The 13,798-nt window shown below is 38.9% G+C and overlaps 1 protein-coding gene across 1 annotated transcript in view; it reads left to right on the top strand.

Moving 5' to 3' along the window:
- CFAP299 (cilia and flagella associated protein 299) overlaps positions 1 to 13,798 on the top strand; it is a 637,558-nt gene that overhangs the window by 25,725 nt on the left and 598,035 nt on the right. Inside the window, exon 2 of the mRNA XM_025385785.1 lies at positions 1,027 to 1,157. Coding sequence (XP_025241570.1) covers positions 1,027 to 1,157 — 131 coding nt within the window. The remainder of the gene's footprint in view (positions 1 to 1,026; positions 1,158 to 13,798) is intronic.

The raw sequence follows: 13,798 nt of genomic DNA, 5'->3' as shown, positions 1-13,798 counted from the left end.
GGCAGGTTTCTAGGCTTACAGTATACAATTTTTTATTTTGTTTGAATACTTATAACTTTTAACCACTATGGTTTGAATAGACTGTTAACTAGACAGCTTAAGTTTTCTCCTTTAACTGTTAGACAGTTCTTGCATTAACAGTGATATAGTAATTAAGTGTTCATAACAATAAAATAGGTTCTATTTTCACCATGTTTTAGATATATTTAATTAAAACAATAATGGCCCTTATTAATATATAAATACTGTTGTTTGATACTTTAATCTTTATACTAATAACTTTATGAAAAATGGTACCTTGTCAAGTCATAGGGAAGCAATTTTTTTAAGTATAACAAAGATGTATGTGATAATTCTTAAATTAAGAAAAGTGTAAGGCCTAAAATACTAGGAAGTTGTTTGTTCAATTTGAAGTTTTTCTGTGGTGATCTTGGGTTTCTACTTTTCTGTTTTTTATTGGTACCAACATAATATGGAAACAATCTTCATAGTTAAGTAAGAAATTCATCTGCTCCTCTTTATTTTGTATTTGAAGTTATAATATTCTGTGCCATCAGTTAATTGACTTCAAGGAAATAAGGCTCTGAAACATTGAACTCTCTCAAAGCAGCCTGGTTCTTTTTTTTTGCCGTTGGTTTTCAAAACGTCTTTTGTGTATGAGCACCATTGTCTCTAGTTTTGTTGTTTTAAAGATACTCTATTAATTACCTACAGCTGTTCTCATAAATTGATTAAAAACACAACAGACTTTTGTCCTCTAATTCCTTAGAGAAAAGTTAGCAATTGACGTTTTCTTTTTTTTCATCTTAAAGATATGGGAAAGGGAAGACCAAATCAGATGTGTAGAAATGTATTAGAAAAATTCTGGTTTTTAGTATCTAATAGATCATGTCTAGTTTTTGAATAAATTTAATTTTTCATTTAAAGCAATTGCTTGGTATACATTGCAGGTGTAAGATGTAAGTAAGTAAGTAAAAGTAATATTTCTCATTTGCCCACTCGTCTAACAACTGATTTTCTCTCTAGGATGAAACCCTGGCCCGCCAGTTGGTGGAGCTAGGCTACCGAGGGACTGGAGAGAGAGTGAAAAGGGAAGATTTTGAAGCAAGGAAAGCAGCTATAGAGATTTCAAGGTTGGCTGAAAGAGCTCAGCAAAAGTAAGTGTCTATGTTCCAAATCCAGATTTTATGTTATATTCTAGACCTCTGGAGTAATTCAATTTCGTTTGCATTGTTTAATTTAGAAGCACTGGCTGGAGCAGGTAAAACTTGGAATATCCTAAGCATGTGTTCCGCAGATGAGGAACTGAAGCAACTGTTATATGCTTGCAATAAAGCCACATGCAACTTCAAGCTACTAATTTAAGAAATATAAATACCAAAATATGGTCATCATACCAATAAAGTCTTGTTAAAAAGTAACTTGATGTTATTGGTTTTATGCATTTATATACTAAAAATATGAGTGACTTTTGCCTTAGAATTCTTTGTGTTTTGAGGTCTGTAAATCTGTAGTATCATTTGTGTTCTCATATTTTTCTAAGCATTAATTCATTAAACTTTATTAATAATCACTAACTTTTGTTTATATGCCTAATTTATATGTTAGTATATAATATGTGGTTATATTAAACATAAATCTAATGATATACGTTAAAACATATTATGAAAGAGATATATTCCTAAAGTGAACTGCATCAAACTTGTAAGGCAATTTTATAAAGACATAAGTAGTTGACAAAGTAATAATCTATTTCATTTTTAAAAGTGGATCATTAAAGTATAAATGCTGGGGAGAATAATTACTTAGAAATCAGTATACTATTATGGGATAACATCTTTAAAATTACCCAGTAATTGTGAGCATAAATTTCCATGTATGCATTATAAACATAATATTTGATAGTGGAATGTGCTTTGGTCCTGGGACTATTCAATTAGAAGTGACCATTTTAATGGTAATTGTGTTTCAGAACCATAGTATACTGAAGTTTAACATACTGATATTTGGGAATATATTAGTTTTCTATTGCTGCCATAACACATTATTACAAATTTGATGACTTAAAATAACACATTTATGGCCAGGTGCGGTGGCTCACGCCTGTAATCCCAGCACTTTGGGAGGCCGAGGCAGGCGGATCACGAGGTCAGGAGATCGAGACCATCCTGGCTAACACGGTGAAACCCCGTCTCTACTGAAAATACAAAAAATTAGCCGGGCGTGGTGGCGGGCACCTGTAGTCCCAGCTGCTCGGGAGGCTGAGGCAGGAGAATGGCGTGAGCCCAGGAGGCGGAGCTTGCAGTGAGCCGAGATCGCGCCTCTTCACTCCAGCCTGGGCAACAGAGCGAGACTCCATCTCAAAACAAAAAACAAAAAACAACAAAAAAAACCACACACATTTCTTTTTTTTTTTTTAAATTTATTTATTATTATTATACTGTAAGTTGTAGGGTACATGTGCATAACGTGCAGGTTTGTTACATATGTATACTTGTGCCTTGTTGGTGTGCTGCACCCATCAACTCGTCATTTACATCAGGTATAACTCCCAATGCAATTCCTCCCCCCTCCCTCCTCCCCCCTCCCCATGATAGGCCCCGGTGTGTGATGTTCCCCTTCCCGAGTCCAAGTGATCTCATTGTTCAGTTCCCACCTATGAGTGAGAACGTGCGGAAACACACACATTTCTTTATTCATTGTTCTGTCCATACAGTGTGGCTCGGCCGGGCCCTCTGCATAGTATATCACAAGGTTAAAATCCTGGTGTTGGCTGGATGACATTCTTGTCTGGAGGTTCTGAGGATGAAACTGCCTCCACGTTCAGTTAGGTTGTTGGCCAAATTCAATTCCTTATGATTATAGGGCTGAGTTCCCCACTTCCTTGGTTGTCATTTGGGGGCTGATCTTTGCTCCTAGAGGCTGCTCATGTTTCCGTTTAAGCTTTCCCACTCCCTCCAGCAACAGTGGGTCAAGACCCTTTTACCCTTAAGATTTCTCCAACTTCCTCTTCAGAAGCTTCTTTCCTGACTCTGGTCCAAGAAATATCTCTCCTTTTAAGGACTTGTGTGATTACACTGGGTCCATCTAACGATCCAGGATAATCTCTCTGTTTTAAAGTCAATAATATTTATATCATCGGCAAAGGCCGTTCGTTTGTTATTTCTTCAGTTTTTAAGTTCAGGGGTACATGTGCAGGATGTGCAGGTTTGTTATAGGTAAATATGTGCCATGGTGGTTTGTTGCACAGGTCATCTCATCACCTAGGTATTAAGCCCAGCATCTATTAGCTATTCTTCCTGATGCTTTCACTTCAACCCAGCCCCACTCTGACAGGCCCAGTGTGTATCATTCCCCTCCATGTGTCCTGTCCATGTGTTCTCATCATTCAGCTCCCACTTAGAGGTGAGAACATGCAGTGTTTGGTTTTCTGTTCCTGTGTTAGTTTGCTGAGGAAAACGACTTCCAGCTCCATCTATGTCCCTGCAAAGGACATCATCTAATTCTTTTGATGGCTGCATAGTATTCCATGGTGTATATGTACCACATTTTGTTTATTCAGTCTATCACTGATGAGCATTTGGGTTGATTATGTCTTTGTTATTGTGAACAGTGCTGCAATAACATATACATGCATGTATCTTTATAATAGAATGATTTATATTCCTTTGGGTATATACTCAGTATTGGAATTAGTGGGTCAAATGCTATTTCTGTCTCTAGGTCTTTGAAGAATTGGCAAACAATAATTGAATAATTTACACTCCCACCAACAGTGTAAAAGTGTTCCTTTTTCTCCACAGCCTTGCCAATGTCTGTTTGTTTTTTTTTTTGACTTTTTAATAATCACCATTCTGACTGGCATGAGATGTTATCTCATTGTGGTTTTGATTTGCATTTCTCTAATGATCAGTGATGATGAGCTTTTTCTTGTATGTTTGCTGGCCACGTGTATGTCTTCTTTTTTTTTTTTAATTTATTTATTATTATTATACTTTAAGTTGTAGGGTACATGTGCATAACGTGCAGGTTTGTTACATATGTATACTTGTGCCATGTTGGTCTACTGCACCCATCAACTCGTCATTTACATCAGGTATAACTCCCAATGCAATCCCTCCCCCCTCCCCCCTCCCCATGATAGGCCCCGGTGTGTGATGTTCCCCTTCCTGAGTCCAAGTGATCTCATTGTTCAGTTCCCACCTATGAGTGAGAACATGCGGTGTTTGGTTTTCTGTTCTTGTGATAGTTTGCTAAGAATGATGGTTTCCAGCTGCATCCATGTCCCTACAAAGGACGCAAACTCATCCTTTTTTATGGCTGCATAGTATTCCATGGTGTATATGTGCCACATTTTCTTAATCCAGTCTGTCACTGATGGACATTTGGGTTGATTCCAAGTCTTTGCTATTGTGAATAGTGCTGCAATAAACATACGTGTGCATGTGTCTTTATAGCAGCATAATTTATAATCCTTTGGGTATATCCCCAGTAATGGGATGGCTGGGTCATATGGTACATCTAGTTCCAGATCCTTGAGGAATCGCCATACTGTTTTCCATAATGGTTGAACTAGTTTACAATCCCACCAACAGTGTAAAAGTGTTCCTATTTCTCCACATCCTCTCCAGCACCTGTTGTTTCCTGACTTTTTAATGATCGCCATTCTAACTGGTGTGAGATGGTATCTCATTGTGGTTTTGATTTGCATTTCTCTGATGGCCAGTGATGATGAGCATTTTTTCATATGTCTGTTGGCTGTATGAATGTCTTCTTTTGAGAAATGTCTGTTCATATCCTTTGCCCACTTTTTGATGGGGTTGTTTGTTTTTTTCTTGTAAATTTGTTGGAGTTCTTTGTAGGTTCTGGATATTAGCCCTTTGTCAGATGAGTAGATTGCAAAAATGTTCTCCCATTCTGTAGGTTGCCTGTTCACTCTGATGGTAGTTTCTTTTGCTGTGCAGAAGCTCTTTAGTTTAATTAGATCCCATTTGTCAATTTTAGCTTTTGCTGCCGTTGCTTTTGGTGTTTTAGACATGAAGTCTTTGCCCATGCCTATGTCCTGAATGGTACTACCTAGGTTTTCCTCTAGGATTTTTATGGTATTAGGTCGAACATTTAAGTCTCTAATCCATCTTGAATTAATTTTCGTATAAGGAGTAAGGAAAGGATCCAGTTTCAGCTTTCTGCTGATGGCTAGCCAATTTTCCCAGCACCATTTATTAAATAGGGAATCCTTTCCCCATTTCTTGTTTTTCTCAGGTTTGTCAAAGATCAGATGGCTGTAGATGTGTGGTATTATTTCTGAGGACTCTATTCTGTTCCATTGGTCTATATCTCTGTTTTGGTACCAGTACCATGCTGTTTTGGTTACTGTAGCCTTGTAGTATAGTTTGAAGTCAGGTAGCGTGATGCCTCCAGCTTTGTTCTTTTGACTTAGGATTGTCTTGGAGATGCGGGCTCTTTTTTGGTTCCATATGAACTTTAAAGCAGTTTTTTCCAATTCTGTGAAGAAACTCATTGGTAGCTTGATGGGGATGGCATTGAATCTATAAATTACCTTGGGCAGTATGGCCATTTTCACGATATTGATTCTTCCTATCCATGAGCATGGTATGTTCTTCCATTTGTTTGTGTCCTCTTTTATTTCACTGAGCAGTGGTTTGTAGTTCTCCTTGAAGAGGTCCTTTACATCCCTTGTAAGTTGGATTCCTAGGTATTTGATTCTCTTTGAAGCAATTGTGAATGGAAGTTCATTCATGATTTGGCTCTCTGTTTGTCTGTTATTGGTGTATAAGAATGCTTGTGATTTTTGCACATTAATTTTGTATCCTGAGACTTTGCTGAAGTTGCTTATCAGCTTAAGGAGATTTTGGCCTGAGACAATGGGGTTTTCTAAATATACAATCATGTCATCTGCAAACAGGGACAATTTGACTTCTTCTTTTCCTAACTGAATACCCCTGATTTCTTTCTCTTGCCTAATTGCCCTAGCCAGAACTTCCAACACTATGTTGAATAGGAGTGGTGAGAGAGGGCATCCCTGTCTTGTGCCAGTTTTCAAAGGGAATTTTTCCAGTTTTTGCCCATTCAGTATGATATTGGCTGTGGGTTTGTCATAAATAGCTCTTATTATTTTGAGGTACGTTCCATCAATACCGAATTTATTGAGCGTTTTTAGCATGAAGGGCTGTTGAATTTTGTCAAAAGCCTTTTCTGCATCTATTGAGATAATCATGTGGTTCTTGTCTTTGGTTCCGTTTATATGCTGGATTATGTTTATTGATTTGCGAATGTTGAACCAGCCTTGCATCCCAGGGATGAAGCCCACTTGATCATGGTGGATAAGCTTTTTGATGTGTTGTTGAATCCAGTTTGCCAGTATTTTATTGAGGATTTTTGCATCGATGTTCATCAGGGATATTGGTCTAAAATTCTCTTTTTTGGTTGTGTCTCTGCCAGGCTTTGGTATCAGGATGATGTTGGCCTCATAAAATGAGTTAGGGAGGATTCCCTCTTTTTCTATTGATTGGAATAGTTTCAGAAGGAATGGTACCAACTCCTCCTTATACCTCTGGTAGAATTCAGCTGTGAATCCATCTGGTCCTGGACTTTTTTTGGTTGGTAGGCTATTAATTATTGCCTCAATTTCAGAGCCTACTATTGGTCTATTCAGGGATTCAACTTCTTCCTGGTTTAGTCTTGGAAGAGTGTAAGTGTCCAGGAAATTATCCATTTCTTCTAGGTTTTCCAGTTTATTTGCGTAGAGGCGTTTATAGTATTCTCTGATGGTAGTTTGTATTTCTGTGGGGTCGGTGGTGATATCCCCTTTTTCATTTTTAATTGCGTCGATTTGATTCTTCTCTCTTTTCTTCTTTATTAGTCTTGCTAGTGGTCTGTCAATTTTGTTGATCTTTTCAAAAAACCAACTCCTGGATTCATTGATTTTTTGGAGGGTTTTTTGTGTCTCTATCTCCTTCAGTTCTGCTCTGATCTTAGTTATTTCTTGCCTTCTGCTAGCTTTCGAATGTGTTTGCTCTTGCTTCTCTAGTTCTTTTAATTGCGATGTTAGAGTGTCAATTTTTGATCTTTCCTGCTTTCTCTTGTGGGCATTTAGTGCTATAAATTTCCCTCTACACACTGCTTTAAATGTGTCCCAGAGATTCTGGTATGTTGTATCTTTTTTCTCATTGGTTTCAAAGAACATCTTTATTTCTGCCTTCATTTCATTATGTACCCAGTAGTCATTCAGGAGCAGATTGTTCAGTTTCCATGTAGTTGAGCGGTTTTGATTGAGTTTCTTAGTCCTGAGTTCTAGTTTGATTGCACTGTGGTCTGAGAGACAGTTTGTTATAATTTCTGTTCTTGTACATTTGCTGAGGAGTGCTTTACTTCCAATTACATGGTCAATTTTGGAGTAAGTACGATGTGGTGCTGAGAAGAATGTATATTCTGTTGATTTGGGGTGGAGAGTTCTATAGATGTCTATTAGGTCTGCTTGCTGCAGAGATGAGTTCAATTCCTGGATATCCTTGTTAACTTTCTGTCTCGTTGATCTGTCTAATGTTGATAGTGGAGTGTTGAAGTCTCCCATTATTATTGTATGGGAGTCTAAGTCTCTTTGTAAGTCTCTAAGGACTTGCTTTATGAATCTGGGTGCTCCTGTATTGGGTGCATATATATTTAGGATAGTTAGCTCTTCCTGTTGAATTGATCCCTTTACCATTATGTAATGGCCTTCTTTGTCTCTTTTGATCTTTGATGGTTTAAACTCTGTTTTATCAGAGACTAGGATTGCAACCCCCGCTTTTTTTTGTTCTCCATTTGCTTGGTAAATCTTCCTCCATCCCTTTATTTTGAGCCTATGTATGTCTCTGCATGTGAGATGGGTCTCCTGAATACAGCAGACTGATGGGTCTTGACTCTTTATCCAGTTTGCCAGTCTGTGTCTTTTCATTGGAGCATTTAGTCCATTTACATTTAAGGTTAAGATTGTTATGTGTGAACTTGATCCTGCCATTATGATATTAACTGGTTATTTTGCTCGTTAGTTGATGCAGTTTCTTCCTAGCCTCGATGGTCTTTACATTTTGGCATGATTTTGCAATGGCTGGTACCGGTTGTTCCTTTCCATGTTGAGTGCTTCCTTCAGGGTCTCTTGTAAGGCAGGCCTAGTGGTGACAAAATCTCTAAGCATTTGCTTATCTGTAAAGGATTTTATTTCTCCTTCACTTATGAAACTTAGTTTGGCTGGATATGAAATTCTGGGTTTAAAATTCTTTTCTTTAAGAATGTTGAATATTGGCCCCCACTCTCTTCTGGCTTGTAGAGTTTCTGCCGAGAGATCTGCTGTGAGTCTGATGGGCTTCCCTTTGTGGGTAACCCGACCTTTCTCTCTGGCTGTCCTTAGGATTTTTTCCTTCATTTCAACTTTGGTGAATCTGGCAATTATGTGTCTTGGAGTTGCTCTTCTCGAGGAGTATCTTTGTGGCGTTCTCTGTATTTCCTGGATTTGAATGTTGGCCTGCCCTACTAGGTTGGGGAAGTTCTCCTGGATGATATCCTGAAGAGTGTTTTCCAACTTGGTTCCATTTTCCCCCTCACTTTCAGGCACCCCAATCAGACGTAGATTTGGTCTTTTTACATAATCCCATACTTCTTGCAGGCTTTGTTCATTTCTTTTTCTTCTTTTTTCTTTTGGTTTCTCTTCTCGCTTCATTTCATTCATTTGATCCTCAATCGCTGATACTCTTTCTTCCAGTTGATCGAGTCGGTTACTGAAGCTTGTGCATTTGTCACGTATTTCTCGTGTCATGGTTTTCATCTCTTTCATTTCGTTTATGACCTTCTCTGCATTAATTACTCTAGCCGTCAATTCTTCCACTTTTTTTTCAAGATTTTTAGTTTCTTTGCACTGGGTACGTAATTCCTTCTTTAGCTCTGAGAAATTTGATGGACTGAAGCCTTCTTCTCTCATCTCTTCAAAGTCATTCTCCGTCCAGCTTTGATCCGTTGCTGGCGATGAGCTGCGCTCCTTTGCCGGGGGAGATGTGCTCTTATTTTTTGAATTTCCAGCTTTTCTGCCCTGCTTTTTCCCCATCTTTGTGGTTTTATCTGCCTCTGGTCTTTGATGATGGTGATGTACTGATGGGGTTTTGGTGTAGGTGTCCTTCCTGTTTGATAGTTTTCCTTCTAACAGTCAGGACCCTCAGCTGTAGGTCTGTTGGAGATTGCTTGAGGTCTACTCCAGACCCTGTTTGCCTGGGTATCAGCAGCAGAGGCTGCAGAAGATAGAATATTTCTGAACAGCGAGTGTACCTGTCTGATTCTTGCTTTGGAAGCTTCCTCTCAGGGGTGTACTCCACCCTGTGAGGTGTGGGGTGTCAGACTGCCCCTAATGGGGGATGTCTCCCAGTTAGGCTACTCAGGGGTCAGGGACCCACTTGAGCAGGCAGTCTGTCCCTTCTCAGATCTCAACCTCCGTGTTGGGAGATCCACTGCTCTCTTCAAAGCTGTCAGACAGAGTCGTTTGCGTCTGCAGAGCTTTCTGCTGCTTTTTTTTTGTTGTTGTTGTTGTGTAGCTGTGCCCTGTCCCCAGAGGTGCAGTCTACAGAGACAGGCAGGTTTCCTTGAGCTGCTGTGAGCTCCACCCAGTTGGAGCTTCCCAGCAGCTTTGTTTACCTACTTAAGCCTCTGCAATGGCGGGCGCCCCTCCCCCAGCCTCGCTGCTGCCTTGCAGGTAGATCACAGACTGCTGTGCTAGCAATGAGGGAGGCTCCGTGGGCGTGGGACCCTCCCGGCCAGGTGTGGGATATGATCTCCTGGTGTGCCTGTTTGCTTAAAGCGCAATATTGGGGTGGGAGTTACCCGATTTTCCAGGTGTTGTGTGTCTCAGTTCCCCTGGCTAGGAAAAGGGATTCCCTTCCCCCTTGCGCTTCCCAGGTGAGGCGATGCCTCGCCCTGCTTCAGCTCTCGCTGGTCGGGCTGCAGCAGCTGACCAGCACCGATCCTCCGGCACTCCCCAGTGAGATGAACCCAGTACCTCAGTTGAAAATGCAGAAATCACCGGTCTTCTGTGTCGCTCGCGCTGGGAGTTGGAGACTGGAGCTGTTCCTATTCGGCCATCTTGCTCCGCCCCCACGTGTATGTCTTCTTTTGAAAAGTGTCTGTTCATGTAGCAAAGGACCTTTTGGTATGTAATGCAACATATTCACAGTTCTTCGGATTAGAGAATGGATATCCTTAATCCCATTGATGTGAGAAAGGGGCATTCTGTTTATCACAGGTAATTTATATAAAATCTCAGGAATTTACTGAACATAGTTATTCACTATCAACTTCTATTCTTGGAAAATTGAAACGAGGCTAGTATTCTGTGTACAATGTAATGTTTGTAATGTGTCTTATGTAAAACATCAGGGAGAGTCTTTTCTTTTTGTGAGAATCAATAAATGTCTATCAGTCAGGAGCAGAAGTGGAAATATTTTTGTGAGATTTTACAAGGAATTCATGTAAATTCACATGCGATTTTATGAGTGATACAAACTATTTCATATCAAGAGTTATTCATGTTTGAAGTCTAAGTTCTATCCACATCACATGTCCATTTTGTGTTTAAGCATCAAAGTAGGTATTTCCTCTATGCAATAGTCTCTTTAACTGGTCAGAGCTGGAAGTCATCAGGTTACTTATGAGCCAGTTTTGGGAGACTAATCCCCATTCAGAGCTGCTAGAATTTGAAGGCCCTTTCATCTGCAGATCTTCTCTGGTCGCCTTTGTAATAGGATGGGTACCATATGCTGTCCTTTGCCCCATGTGGTAGTCCATTCCCTTCCGGGTTAATTTAGTGTCGTTGACAGCAGGGCCAGCAGATGGTGTCCTAGAGCCAAATATGTCCTGTGCCTGTATTTGTTGGAGGATCACTTTGAAAATATGCATGAACATCTGACTGCCTGCCAGCTGGCAACTTGGAAACACTTGGTTCCACTATCAGATCATCTTACATTAACTTCTTTAATATGCAGGTGAGCAACTCCAAGTAGATCACAATTGTTTGGTCTAGCAATCATAGAGCACCTATTTTGAGAAGTGCTGGTATCTAGGAGTATGTTAGTTACTCACAATAGCTTCATAGGGGAAAAAGTCTGGAGAGATGAAAGTTAAAGATATCAGGAAGGTTTATTTTGATTAGGGATGTTCTAGAAGAAGGCAAAAATGTTAAAAATTATTTTGGGCTTCTGTTTAGTCTTTCACAAATATAGACAACCATAGTGTATTAGGCGCTGTCCTGTAGGGTCTGGGAATACAATAGAACACAGACTTAGTTCTCACCCTCAAGAAGCTTGAAGACTAGAGAAATGAAAGGCATTACATTGTTGGTGGGAATGGAAAATGGAAAACAGTTTGGCAGGTCTTCAAAAAATTCAACGTAGAGTTACCATATGACCCAGCAATTCTACCAAACACATATTCAAGGGAATTGAAAACCTAAGTCCACTTAAAAATTCATATACAATTTTCAATAGCGGTATTATTCATAGTAGTTAAAAGGTAGAAATTGTCCAACCCATCAACTGGATAGTGGATTAAAAGTTTCGTACCTAAGTATAATAAAATATTATTCAGTCATCAAAAGGTGTAAAGTAGTGTTACATGCAACAACATGAAAAACCTTGAACACATTAGGCTAAGCAAAAGATGCTAGAAAAAAGAAGACTACTTATTGCATGACACCATTTATATAAAATGTCCAGAATCAGTAAATCTGTGGAGACAAGTAGATTCATGGTTTCCAAGGGTGGGATGGAAGGGAGATTGGATGATGACTACTAATGAATATGAGGTTTCTTCTTGGTGTGATAAAATGTGTAATTAGATATTGGTGATAATTGCATAACTTTGTAAATATACTAAAATCTATTGAATTGTGCACCTTAAAAGGGTGAATTTATAGTATGTGATTTAAATTTCAGTTCAAAAAGACAATTGCAATGGAAGATGGTAAATGCAATCGTAAGTACTGTGGCAACATTTTGAAGTAATACAAAGTTAAGATTTGTGAAGAATAAGAAAAGTTCTTCTTGATGTTTGACCACTAAATTGATTCTTAATGGCTCAATTAGAGTTAATTGGGCAAAGATGGGTGTGAGTGAATACATCCATTTTGCCTCAATCCTACGATAAACTCCCCTTATTCACAAATTATTTTCTTTACTTTTTTGTCTTAATTTGTACCTGTTCCTTCACTAAGCCCTTTTTTCCTGCAAAAACTGTATCAACTAGAGGCACCCATTTCAACTTTTATTGGGTTGGTCTCCAAGGTGATGATGTAGGGCAGGGTTGGGGGATAGAGTAGATTCTTCATTCTCCTAGCCTTCTCATCCTTTGCTTCAAAATCATCTCTGCTCCACTATTATATAAACATTTCTGATTTATTCTCCACTGAGATTCATGCCACTGGTTATAGTGGCCATAAGACAGAAGCTATAGAGGCTGGAAGAAAGGATGGGAGTAATTTAGCTGATACCCATTTGTCAGGACAGGGAATTCTCTCCCCCAGGGACTGGCCATGGTTTTCTTTCATAAGTGCCAGATAATTTCTATTTATAGTGAGAAGTTCAGCTGATTGCCATGTGGTGGAGAGATGGAACTTCAATGTTTGTGACACATATTGACTATTGTGTTCCTGGAGCCTAGTTAGTAAGTAGTTATAACTGAGTCATTCCTCAGGCTGGATACTTTGCTGGATGAGCTTGTAAGATCATCAGTCTCTTCACTTTGGGTCACCTTATCTTGTTGGGAAATGAATTCACCCCTCTTAAAACTGATTCTGAGATAATGACCTTATTTTGCTAGAGCACAGTACCTGAAATGTAGATGATCAGAGTAAGTGGTAGCCCTGATGGATTGTACAATTTTACTGGTTAGCTATTGCCATCTTCTTGGAAGACTATGAGATGAGTGTTTGGGAATTACTGTAAGGATTCACTTGATAGGAGTCTCAGATGCTGTACATACATGGATCCCTATGATCTTTTTGTACTTGATGAAGAGGATTTCTATGGTGATTTAGAGTAAGGTTCTTGTGCCCTTTATTCTCAAGTATATCTGGAATAAAATGTAAAAGCTGAAAACATCTCCAGCCTTTCTTATGCTATTCAATCTAGTTACTTTAGCATCTGTTAAATTCTACTTTCTGGTGTAATTTATAGTTATCTGGAAATGTCTGTTAACTTATAAAATACTTTTAATTTTATGGAGATGAGCACTTTGGGAGGCTGAGATGGGAGAATTGCTTGAGCCCAAGAGTTCAAGACCAGCCTGGGCAACATAGTGAGACCCCAAATCTTAAAAAATAATTATGGCGATGAAGTCGGATAAAATTCCAGTTTGTTTTATATAAGAATGGCTTTATCCTGTCAACCTTGTTTTATTTTTGTATATCATTTTATGATAAAAACTGAATATCATATACTTGAGAATTAAATTAGAAAATTTATATATTTTAAGTGTTTGGTGAAATAATTTTAACTTTTTGCTTACTTTCAAGTATCATATTTTTAAATAGCTATTCTCATGGTTTGTTGCTTTCCAACCAAAACAATACAATTGTGATTTGTTGCAGATTAGCATCTCCAGGAAGTAGACAATGAGAATTAGGAGTGCACAAGGTTTGTTGAGAAAGCAACACCTGTGAAAGGAAAAGTGAGGAAGCAGGAATGAGCAGGATCAGAGCCCTAACCTCAAACTTTCAGAGACTCTTTCAGCGCAGTAGAGAGCTGCACAGTACAAGTTATCC

The sequence above is a fragment of the Theropithecus gelada genome, chromosome 5 (assembly GCF_003255815.1).
Source record: "Theropithecus gelada isolate Dixy chromosome 5, Tgel_1.0, whole genome shotgun sequence".
Taxonomy (NCBI): Eukaryota; Metazoa; Chordata; class Mammalia; order Primates; family Cercopithecidae; genus Theropithecus; species Theropithecus gelada.
Note: the sequence above shows the minus strand (reverse complement) of the source record. Positions and strands in the feature narration are given on the sequence as shown.